A 12,297-nucleotide genomic window follows, 5' to 3' on the forward strand; every position below is an offset into this window, starting at 1 on the left:
CTTTTTATTTTTAACAGTAGAGTGCTTTTTCAAAGGTATAATCTGATTTGCATGGAATAAGTTATAGAGGTGTTAAATAGCTATGACAGGTGACAGTATTGTACTTACAGTCTTGTTACAACACACGTAATTCACTTCTATTTTCACTGGTGATGAATGCTTGTTTGCTGGATGACAGAAAGGCAACACTGCGTTGCATTGTGCTGCCACATCAGGCTTGAAGCGCTGCGTGGAACTGCTTCTGAACCACGGTTCTCCTCTCTTCATCGAGAACCATGACAAGTTTACACCTTGTGATATGGCTATGCGGAGCAACCACCATGACATTGCTCAGCTCCTTGAGTCTAGGATGGTTTTTGTAAGTACATTGGAGTAGATAATTCACTGGTGAAATAGTGTGATGTTTTATACTGACATAATGGCTACTTTTCATCTACCTTCATTATTTTAAGAAGAATGAATTTGAGGATTGAATTATTGAGTTCCTTGTATAATCTCCAAATAATTTGCTCTGAGATTTTGACTCTTGGAAGTAATGGTTTAGTGGTATGCTAGTGTGACACAGCCACCTGGACTGTGCATAAACCACAGTGCACAGTTGATAAAAGCTATTAATTAACTGCAGACATACCTGTACGAATAATGTATGTCTTGTTTTTATTATTGTTTTGAGGGGGTGAGACTATGTCTCAGTAGAACTGTGGCCACTATCGGGCCAGTTGTCCACTCCTCAGATGATACATGAATGAATATGGAGCGGCAATGGAATGATACTGAGAGGGGAAAACCAAAGAACTCTGAGAAAAACTTGTTCCAGTGCCACTTTGTCCACCACACATCCCTCTTGACTGACCTGGGTGAAAACCAGGGTTACCATGGTGAGAAGCCAATGACTAACCGCCCAAGTTGTGGCATGGCCTTAATGTATGGCTTAGTTCTTTTCTTTTGTTTCCAAACATACTGTTTTGATTAGTGGCATTGCTGGCAGATTGTAATCTTATACTTGGAAGAGAGTAGCAGCAATAATTCAACACAACACATTAATCTTCGTTTTAAACAACTTTGTTAGAAAATTTTAATATTTTGTTCAAGATATTTTGGACTTTGCTTCGTTTCCGGGACCTTCTGAAAATTATCCTTCCAGAATCACCACCCCATAACAGTACCAGTTATATAATACATGTGCACTCTAGCCATTGCTGGTGGATTTAATGTAATATATTAAGATATACATTTCTTCTTTTCCTTTGACTCATGGTAAGAACTTATAGCACATTGTCCATCGTGAGTGTATGCTATCATATGTTGCACACTGTAGTACCACTCTTGCCATAAGATTGCATTGGTTGGTTGGATCATCTACCAGAAAGTAATACACTCATGAAAAGCTATGAATTGCTTAGGAGCTCAAGAAATTCTCCCCTCTTATTGAATTTGAGGTTTTATTACCACATTCTCAAAAGCATGCCAATACTGAACAACCATTACAGAGTTACCCTGTCTAATTCCCTCACCAAATGTTTTGGTGTCAATCTGGGTTTTATGATTTTTTTTATTCCTCTAAATGATATTATCACATTACATTTTATGATCTTGTGTGTATTAGAAGATGTCTGTCTTCTGGGTTGTTGCACCAAATGGTCTTGTAGAACCTTAGAGGTGCTTGCATTTTCCATCATCAGGTTGGTGATAGAAGCATCAAGAACCTTTGAAACATTGGTAAACTTTTACCAGACTATTCAGCACAACAAACCAGAAGACAGCCGTCTTCATACTTGCCACCATGGAAACCTCAAATCTCGCATTGTAAAACCTGGAATAAGAATAATTATACTGTTTTGTTGTGAAGCAATTGTATATGATTTCAATTTTTTTACAGGCTGACAGTAGTGACACTATAAATGAAGCTGAATTGTATGGCCCAGGAGAACAGGAGGAGGTATACAGTGGGCTGAGAACCCAGGACCTTCAGGAGGCAAAGGATCAGCTGCTGGTAGAGACATCAGACATGCTGCACATCCCATTGTTCACTGCAGAGGCTTTGTTACGAGACAATGGTCAGTCGATTTCTCCATCAGCGAATTTGATAAAATTAATAGTAACTGATTTTAAGAATACAGTGACTGTCGAGTTGAGAATCTCATATTTTCCTGTCTCCAATCTGAAAAGATTAGTATGTACCAAGCTCGTGTTTCATATTAGTATAAACGTGCTGTCACTGTCACTGGAAGGGAAGATACAGATAGGGGTGTTTTTGAACAGGGTGCTGAGGAGAGTATTTGAACCCAAGAGAGGCATCGACAGGAGGACAGAAAAAAATACATAACGAGCTTCATAATTTGTACTTGTTGCCCATTTTCATAAGTTCCTTGTTAGCATTATCTTTTTATTTAATCTAGGTCTTCCAAGTGGTTACTTCCCTTCAGGTTTTCCAATTCACATTCTGTACACAGTGACATTGACATGTTTCCGTTTGTAGAATGGTCACGAGAAACTCTTCTGGAGAAATGGATGAAAGACCCGGTGCAGTGTTGCCAGTTGGCTGGTGTACAACCTCCAACTTCCGCGTTGCAGCATTGTGGTTCAGAACCATCAGCTGTTACAATGGAGTACAATAATGCAGAGCCAACTAGTACCATCCAGCAACAAGGCACGACCAAGTCGTATGGCGAAAGTATCGTAAGTGTTCTGCTTCTATTAATTTTTTTAGTCTTCCAGCCTGGAAGGGACCAGGAAGATCAGAAAATACTGGTTGATGTCTCTAATGTTCTCTTTACAGTGTGAGATCTGCATGCTGGCGATGCCGTGTTGGGACCGATCAGTTCTCATGTCGTGCAATCACCGATTCTGCACATCCTGCTGGGAGAGTTACCTCACAGTCAAGATTCAAGATGGAGATGCTCACCACATCCTGTGTCCTGCCTATCAGTGTCATATTCTTGTGCCTGTGGAAGTCATTGAAAAATTAGTCAGCCCTGATATGGCACGCAGATACCTTCAATTTGACATCAAGGTAAGGTCATTTACATTTCCATGTGGCGTGCTGCGGTTTATGTATCCTTTCAACTACTTGCTTAAGAAGTGGGATAGTGAAGGTTTAGTTCCTGAAAAATCTTACCTTATTATTTATATTTTCAGTGTTCAACGCATTTATCACTTTTGGATCCTAAACTTGTATTCTTATCACACAGAATGATCCAGTTTTGATCCAGACCAAATTAAAAATGAAAGCAAAGATTGTCATTATGATAATACAGTGAAACCTCGATGCATCGTTTTCGGCGGGGGTGGGAAATAAAAACGATGAATGCGGGAAAACGATAGATGCGGGAAAGCATTAAAAATTTAAAAAAAAACAATGTTTCTCTTTCAAAGTTACTTCTTTTTACCAAAAAAGTCTTTAATGGACAACAGGTTTGTTGAAACTTTACGTTTTAGACCAAACAGAGCACTTTCCACGTTCATAATGTTTTCCTCGTCACGTTCACTAATATTAAGCGCATAAAAGAACGACTTCACTTTCGCCAATGCAGCGTGTGCTTCGGCAAAACTCGGCACAGCTTCGGGCTCGCATTCGTCGTCTTCCTCTTCCCCACCACTCCAACCCCCTTTGCGGACAATAACAGGAAGAATGAAAATACTATTACTGCCGAACTCAACGAAACGTAGCTGTAGAAGACCCTGAACCGCTGGAAACGAGATGAACCAGAAGAATGAAAAGTGCCGCCAGCCTTTCCTTTGTACTTGTAATAAAAGCATTTGTGAAGAAATTCACACTGCACATGCCATCTGGCATCGCTGGAACGAAATATGAGTGCACCCTAATTAAAATCGTAAAATTTCTGACAATGAGCACCGCCATTCACTCCAACTATCACCCCTGCACCGCTGACCCTCATTCCAAAAGAATGTGCTGGTTGGGCGACATAACAGGTCACGGCTACTGCGTATTCCAAAAACATTGTGCGTCTTTCGGTATTAATTTATCTCAAAACCCAGCATTTTAAATTCTCAGAAACGATCATTGCGGGAAAATTGTGGGCCGGGACTAAGATTTTTGAACGATCGATGCGATAAAACGATAGTTCGAGGAACGATAGAAGCGGGAAAATGTAACATTATTTTATATGGGATGTATTCGGGACCGAACAAAACGGACGATGCATCCGGGAAAACAATAGTTCCGGGAACGATGGATAGAGGTTTCACTGTAGTCACCTAAAGAAGACTGCACAGAAAACTGAAACAGTGTTTTATTAAATATATCTTAGACAGTGAATAATATTTTCTTTCAGTAGATAAATTTTCAAATGAACTGTAGATCTAGAACTAGGGAAAGATTCTCAGAAAAAAATATAATTTTAAGTGGGTACTTTTATTGTTTTTTAAAGAAGGAATTTGTGAAATGATAATGTTCTTGAACCAATGCTGTAGTACACTCCCATATTTATAAATAATTTTGCTTATCCCCAAGGCATTTGTCGAGAGTAACCGCAGCATCAAGTGGTGCCCCATGCCGGGTTGTGGCCATGCTGTGCATCTGCCTGAGACAGAGCAGACGCAGCCTAGTGACATCCTGCACAATATTCCTTCAGCCAAACCTCCATTGCTCACATCTCATGCAGTTGATTGTGGAAATGGGCACTTCTTTTGCTGGTAGGTTTGGCAGCATTTCTTTTTATTGAAAACTCTTCATTGATTGCTGACAATCTTTCAAAAACTGAATGGAAGAGAGGTAAGAGAAGATAGGCCAGTCAGAATAAGAAGGAAGAAGAGTAAGGGGAAGTAGCAATAAATGAGAACTGTCTGCTCTGAAATCCTTGCTTTTTGTGTTGTTCATTCTTGTGTATCCCTTTACTAACATTAAAAATTTAAATTTTATCAGTTTCTTTGTTTTTCTTCATTATTGACCAAGCTTCACTAACATTTTAAACCTTTAAATGGTATGTTAAGATGGATATATGTGTTCCAAGTCCTGTCTTGCTTGTTTAATACTGTTTTACTTAAAAATATATTTTCCACTTAGTGGTTCAATGTTTTAGGGAATGCCTGGGTGAGGCCCATGCTCCATGTGGTTGCAGTCAGTGGCAGCATTGGCAACAGAAGATTTCAGAGGTGAAACCAGAAGAATTGCGTGCCTCTTGCATCGAAACAGAAGATGCTGCTAACTGCCTCTGGCTCGTTACCAACTCGAAACCCTGCCCCAACTGCAAATCACCCATTCAGAAAAATGAAGGATGTAACCACATGAAGTGTTCAAAGGTAAGTATGTACTGTTTGATCCTTTCTTCAAATATCTTGCCATATTTCTTAATAGCAAAGTATAAAGTTCTGCTCGAACTGATCATAGTTGTAGGTTAGTCTCAACTTATGAATGTCCATACTGGTACTTACCTGCAGTAATGCATGTGTAATTTTGAAAAATATGAAGAAACATGAAGATTTCTGTCTTCTGGGTTAGGTTTATAGGAGCTCTTATAAACCTAGCCCCACCCACCCTATTGGCATATTCATCGCCTTGATGATGGAGGCAGTATGACCTCTGAAACGTTGGTTAACATCGACCAGACTACACAGCGCAACAACCCAGAAGACAGAAATCTTCATACTCACCGCTGTGAAAATCTCAAATCTTACATGAAGAAACATGTGTTCAGGGACTCGGAATAATGCGATAATTCACGTCAGTGATTTGTTTTTGCTGCAGTGCAATTGCCCAGTTTTTGTCAAATGTCATTCTGTGTTTGCCAAATGTGTTATGCAGCAACCACAAATTGGCCACCAACAGGACCTTCTGGTCTTCAGACTGGTCCCTCGAGGTGCTATTCAGTACTGAAGAGGCGGAGGAAAATTTCTAACGATGATCTTTTACAACCGTAATGAGAACCCTGCCATCTTAATTTGGGTCATGACCAAAGGTTGAAAACTATTTCTTACTGTGAATGAACAGCATGCTGTCGAAGACTACTCCATCCTGATTCCTTTTGACTCACTATCAGTAACAATATCAAAACACTAGTCATACATCTTGTTATAGAGTGAGTTGTACATAATTAACGACACTGTTTCATCATAGGTTATATACTATCAAATAAGATGTAAAGATGGTCATGAATAGTAAATAGTTAAGGATTCAAAACAAGAAAGTCATGGTCTGTTTTAAGGTAGCATCTTGGTATTCACCTGAAAAACTTCATGAAAATAGAGTGGTTCTTCAGTTGATATTCAAATCTGGTACATCCCAAATACAAGTCTTGAACAGTACTGTTGTACTAACCTTCTTGGTGTGTATTGTGATGGGTCCTTGAAAACACTTTTTGGAGATAAAGTAATGGTGAATCTAAATGTTCTTGCTGTGTATTTCTCAGTGCAAATTTGAATTCTGTTGGGTGTGCCTTGAGAACTGGAAGAAGCATAATTCTGGTACTGGAGGCTATTTCAGGTGTAACCGTTTTGAGGCAGTTCACAAGGCAGACGAGAAGCAAGGGATTCTCATCAGTGAAGTAAGTGGCACAACTTTGTCATATTTTAGCATTTGTGATAAAACATTTCATCTTCTTTTAAGATCCAGTCTTAAAATGTTGATATTCCCATCTCACTCTGGGGCCACCTAAATCACTTCTTCATCTTGGTGTATAATTACATGCAGTTGTTGATGTAAGATCGTCATCTGTACGATGTAGGTTCTCCCTTTTTCATTTCATAATCCTATTCCTTTTACACAATGTTTTTTGCTGTGCCAGAAATTTGAGATTATGTTTTATTGTATTATTTCATGCTAGGCAATGCTGAGGAATCAACAGATGCAAGAGTTAAACCGCTTCCTGCATTACTACACAAGATTCCGTAACCATGAGAACAGTCAGAAGTTGGAAGAGCCGTTGTTGAACAACGTGCGTCAGAAGATGGAACTCCTTGCATCTTCACTCGGCAAAGGACAGAAAGGTGAAGGTAGGAGACCATCAGTGATGAAACACGTGAGGTTGTATTGAAAAATCACGAGAACACTCCTGTAACAACACGACTGATAATACTACAGATCTTTCAAGTGATGTGGTAGAGTATACTTTTGCCATTAGCTGGACTCGTGTTACGTCCATTCCATATGTGAAGCTGTTCAGTAAAAATGTGTACTTATTTTGAATTGAGTGATTAAAGAAAAAAGGGAACATGCTTGAAGTTTTGTGTCAGGCTTAATACAACAACTTTAGAAACATTACATTTTACGAACAGCTTTTGGAGAAAACACTTTATTAAATGCTCAACATTCAACATTTAATGCGGGTCATCCTCGAAAGCTGAAGTTGTTGAGTTAATAGTTTTTATCTTATCATTTTTTTGTAGAAATGGGAGAGAAAGAGACCAGATTTGTGGAGGATGGCGTGCGAGAATTGTTAAAGGCGAGAAGAGTTCTTTGTGGCTCGTATGTGTATGGATACTATCTGGAGGACAATGGATACAACAAAACTATCTTTGAATTCATGCAGGTAATCACCGTGGTTTTTATTTGCTGTTTTAAAGACATGTACATTTAGTTTCATTGCATGAAAACTTTTTTCCAAATTTTATTACAGTCAATCAAAGGAGAAACTTAGTAAGAAAATGAGTATTAAATATGTTGTTTACTCAGATCAGAAGAATGATTTGCTTGTGATTTTATAACATTTTTTCATTGGGTGCCATAAATCCATTACAGAACGAACTTGAAGTGATGACTGAAAGGCTTTCTGAAATGGTAGCCACACCTTATATGCGCTCACCTCGCTCACTTATCATCGAGACAACCACAGTGGCGCGGCGGAAGCGTCATGAGTTTGTTCGTGCCGTATCTAAAGGACTAATTCCCCCTGAGACGCCTCCTACACTGCGAAAAGTTCGAAAGAGGAGATTTCCTGGGCTTATGGCTATGGATCCAGTTGATGATGTGAGTATCATCATAAAATCTTGTCAGATCATGGAAGAAACATGTATTATAGAATGTCGTAAGTTCCAGCATCAATTAGATCCTGTATTTTATATTTGAAGGTTATGTAGTAGTTGTAACAGCTCTGATACCTACAAATTCAATAAAAATTGAGTGAGTTTTTTGCACTTATGCCAGACTTAAGGTACTGAAAGACTCTTACTCATTGCAATTAATTTTAAATGCTGTCTTTGGTATAAAAACCAAATTTTACTTCGTATATTCAGTAAATTTTTCATAGGCAATCGGACATGTAAGTATGGAGTTACAGTGAGTGCTTTGCCATGAAAGTATCAAACCATATCTTGATTGTGTATTTTCAAAGTTTAAAAATATACATATTCTCTTTTGTAGGAGCAAATGTCTCACGCTATTGCTGCCTCTCTGAAGGATCTGGATCCAAACAATCCGTGGGTTAAAGATTCTCATGGCCGTCACACCAACTTGAGTGCCATATATGACTGGCCTGATTTTGACTCTGATGAGGAGGTACAACAAATCTGCGCTTAACTCGATGTATTTGTAGCAACAGTGACTTATTTTATGATGATGTGAATATTTGTACTTTATTCTAGGAGACTGAAGTTAATCGTGCCCTAGCAGTGAGCTTGCTTGGGGAATGTGCTCGGGTGGGATGCAGTCGTCCAAGAGCACGAAATCCTCGCACTTCAGCCATTCATGATTACTGCAGTTTGCGATGTAGCCGTGCTGCAAGACTAGGTACAGAAGATGATGGTATGTTCAAATACTAAACTTGTGCCAGTTTTTACTGCGGAGGGGCAAGTGAGTGTTGTTCATCTGTACTCCTGTCTGTTTCATTTCTCTTGCCTTATGGCTCTCAGATAATTTTCGCTGTCAGTCAGTACCACATAGCTTTCAAACCATTGTACAATGCCGTCAGTATCTGCCTTCTCACAGTCTTCTGTATGCTATGAGTTTATGGCAAACTCAGCTGTGCAAATTATTTTTTTATTATTAATATTTTTTGTAAACCCCCTCCCCCTTGTCTTTTTACATGTCTTTAAGCCCTTGCCATTTTATATATGATATAAGTTTCTTCTACACGTTAATTTCCATTAATTCTTTGGAGAATTCCTGGTCTGTAATACCTTTCTGTTACCCTTCTATGCCATTTTATGGTCTTGGCAGTAAAAGAAGAAGGTTAATTTTACTGTAACATTATAAAACCTAAAACAGTTTAATGAAATACTGCTTATGCATATGTTCCTAAACGTGACTGTACAGTGACCTGCTTGTCACTTTCATCTATGAATTGGCTGTGAAGAACATGTTACAGAAATTTTGAAAACAGTGTAGGAATGAGGGAAAAGTTTTTATGGATGGTCATAACGCATTCTGAAAAGTCATGAAAGAGGAACTTTGAAGCAGTTTGAGAATGCTAGAGGCCACAACATGCATATTAAAACATTCAAACTCCTAAAGGTGATCACTATATGTTTTATGATTTCTGTGATATGTAAGTAATTAGGTTTTCTATAATGACAGTGGTTAGTCTGGAAGGTATTGTGCGCTTTTTTGGGGCAGCGGTCTGTTCTTTCCTCTTTGTGCAATTGTCTCAATGCATAAAACTTGTTGTTTTACATTATTTGTAGTCTACGGTGTGAATGTAACAGCAGATTACAACATGGATCTAGTAATAGCATTGGAGATGTCAAGGCTTCAGATGATAGAAGACGAAATGAAGAAACGTCAGCGTGCGGATGAGGATGCTGCCAGCAAGTCCCAGCAGATGCCTGATGACTCAGCAGGGCAGGCTGGCACTAGTGTTGAGTCTAATAATGCTCCAGGTTCAGTTTTTTGTTTGTTTATAGTTACTCATAGTCGTGGATAGTAAAATCGCTATATGTATTACGCTGTATGAACGCTTTGGTTCTAGCACAATGGAAAGCTGATGTTGTGGGTCTGAATTTTGGCATTTTACATTAGTTTTATTACTGCCATTTTACTGAAAACTTTGTTTATCACCATTTTTGGCATTGCGAATAACATTCTCACAACACTTACAGCAAGGCTGCTGTGATTTTATTTTACTGGGAATTGGACTAAATATACATCTGTGTAATATTTTGGCGTTAGAATTTTTTAATAGGTATAGTTTGAATGTAATATTGCTCCAAATGACTCTTTTTTGATCTGCAGGTCTATACTTGTAATGTGTCTTTACTATCATATGTGTATGCCCTTGTATCTGTAACAGAAAAAAAAATTGGCTTTCATCTTTGCAGTCTACGCAACTATCTGATAATAAAACCTCAGGGCTCAATATGCTAGTACCATTGGGTACAATCTTGAGACATTCACATTCTCACAGCATATTTTTCTAAGATCCATTTTAATATTATCTTCACATTTTCTCTATTGTTTTCCAGTTTATAATAGACTGCTTTTATTTGCTTCCAGAAGGAGCAGATGACCATCAGTTAAAGCTAGCAATCCAACTTTCTTTACAAGAAACATCAAAAAGAATTGCTAAAAGCACATCTGCGGACCCATCAATTGGAGGTGGTATATGTGCTGAACAGGAACATTCATCAGATGGAAATATAATTACAGATGTTGCTCCCAAAACAGATGATGAGGAAAATACAGACATTGCCTCACTGATCTATCATAAAACCAGTGCTGACTTGACAGTGGATTACTTCCTCAAGAGTTTAGCCGGGCGCCAAATTGATCTTAAGAATCTGGATCCTGGTTCAAACTTGTTTTCTCCAGATGGTGGTAGTGAAGGGAGTGAAGTAATCTGGGGTTGTGGTGTTAGCAAGACCCTTGCTGACAAAGAGTTGTTGATTGGTTGTGGATTTAAACCCTGCGTTGCAGAAGATGGAAGGTTTGAAATTGGAGATATCCATGAAAATGGATGTTTCAATGATGTTGATGAATATGATGAAACAGATTCACGTCTCCTCAAGCGATCACATTCGACGGGCGATCTGTGTACGCGAGGTCGTCGGGGACCCATGCATGGTGGAGTTGTTGGCTGCGGTGATGAACCAAGGTTTCTTTACATGTTACTTACCTATGCATCATCAATCACCCATCTTATTCACCTACTAATTAATTCCTTGATACAGAATATGAGGGCTGATTATAACAATCTGAGACTGATTTTATTGTATATCATTAACAAGGACAGTAATGTAAGACATTAGCAGACATTTCAGGAACAAATACAGGGAACATCTGAAGGGCAAAATTAATGAATTTGAAACAAACAGTAAGAGCAGAAATATTAGACACTTGTATAGAGGCATAAATCATTTAAGAAGGGTTACAAATGTAGAGTGAACTTGGTAAAAGATGAGAATGGTGATCTGTTTGCAGATTCACACAATGTTTTGCATAGGAGATTTCCTTACCAAAACACATTTCCTGCTTCCTTCTCGTTTATTTATTCAGCACATCGTAACTTAACAGTATGAACTTCTTGCAGATACCACCTTGACTCAGATCACAGCAGTCAACATGAAGAGAAGCCTGAAGACATTGCTAAAAGAATACTGGCTTTCCCTGCAGCTGCTTCGTCTGGGAAATCCATGGCCGGACGACACTTTCTCTTACTTCATCACCACAGTGGTGGTAGCAATGGACATGGTGGAGGAGAAACATCTCTTGCCAACTCAGAGGATGGTGCCAGTATCTGCTATGGTGGCCAGTCCTCTGTTGAGGATACGACGACAACTTCTGATTCTCTCAATGCAGATCTTGAAGTCTGTGGAATTCTAGGTACAAACATTTCTTGTTCATAAAACCCAAATTATGTAATTTTTGCATTGAGTTTTCTCAAACTAGTTCTGTTTTTGTATTTATCATATATTTATGTTTTTGGAATGGAGCGTACATATATTCCAAGTATATTTTTTGCAATTTTTATTCATCATTCGTCTTTAAGTATGTTTATTGCACATAGAAGACTGTAAGGCTGTGGTTGTTGGGCATGATCAGCAGAACACATTCTGCACTGCATGGAGGCATAAAGTGTGTTTCTTTATATTCATATTTTATGAAATTACATTATTTTTTACCACTAATTGTGTCTTTATACAATTAGCTGTGTTTGAGAAATTGAACTGCTTCTCTGATTATCCCGAGATATCTCAGGTTGATAATTTTTGCAGAAAAAGTATTAACCCAAGTTAATTCGGTATAATAATTTTTCTTCCCTCCAGTTATTTCTAAAGCAAGTTGATTTGGGTCATGAAAAAAATACATATATTGGCTCTAGATGTCTGTAAATGATGTACTGCTGTGTTTATATATTTTCATGCTAGATTGCACATGAATAGGAGGACTTTATTCTTCTGTTGCACAGT

At 38.4% G+C, this 12,297-nt stretch overlaps 1 protein-coding gene across 5 annotated transcripts in view; it reads left to right on the top strand.

Moving 5' to 3' along the window:
• LOC110829162 (uncharacterized) overlaps positions 1–12,297 on the top strand; it is a 35,064-nt gene that overhangs the window by 7,264 nt on the left and 15,503 nt on the right. For 4 of the 5 annotated variants that reach the window (XR_015533660.1, XM_022062609.2, XM_087342930.1 and 1 more), the window contains 15 exons: positions 179–358; positions 1,880–2,057; positions 2,480–2,679; positions 2,780–3,013; positions 4,475–4,656; positions 5,043–5,262; positions 6,369–6,503; positions 6,783–6,951; positions 7,345–7,487; positions 7,697–7,924; positions 8,318–8,452; positions 8,539–8,698; positions 9,577–9,771; positions 10,385–10,982; positions 11,418–11,710. Coding sequence is in view for 4 of the 5 variants with exons in the window: in XM_022062609.2 (XP_021918301.2) it covers positions 179–358; positions 1,880–2,057; positions 2,480–2,679; positions 2,780–3,013; positions 4,475–4,656; positions 5,043–5,262; positions 6,369–6,503; positions 6,783–6,951; positions 7,345–7,487; positions 7,697–7,924; positions 8,318–8,452; positions 8,539–8,698; positions 9,577–9,771; positions 10,385–10,982; positions 11,418–11,710 (3,250 nt within the window). In the remaining variant the exon portion in view is untranslated. The remainder of the gene's footprint in view (positions 1–178; positions 359–1,879; positions 2,058–2,479; positions 2,680–2,779; positions 3,014–4,474; positions 4,657–5,042; positions 5,263–6,368; positions 6,504–6,782; positions 6,952–7,344; positions 7,488–7,696; positions 7,925–8,317; positions 8,453–8,538; positions 8,699–9,576; positions 9,772–10,384; positions 10,983–11,417; positions 11,711–12,297) is intronic. The other variant, XM_087342931.1, reaches the window with a different exon arrangement.

The sequence above is a fragment of the Zootermopsis nevadensis genome, unplaced genomic scaffold (assembly GCF_977971745.1).
Source record: "Zootermopsis nevadensis isolate Lab colony 2312 unplaced genomic scaffold, Znev_1.0 Znev_ptg000004l, whole genome shotgun sequence".
Classification (NCBI taxonomy): domain Eukaryota; kingdom Metazoa; phylum Arthropoda; class Insecta; order Blattodea; family Termopsidae; genus Zootermopsis; species Zootermopsis nevadensis.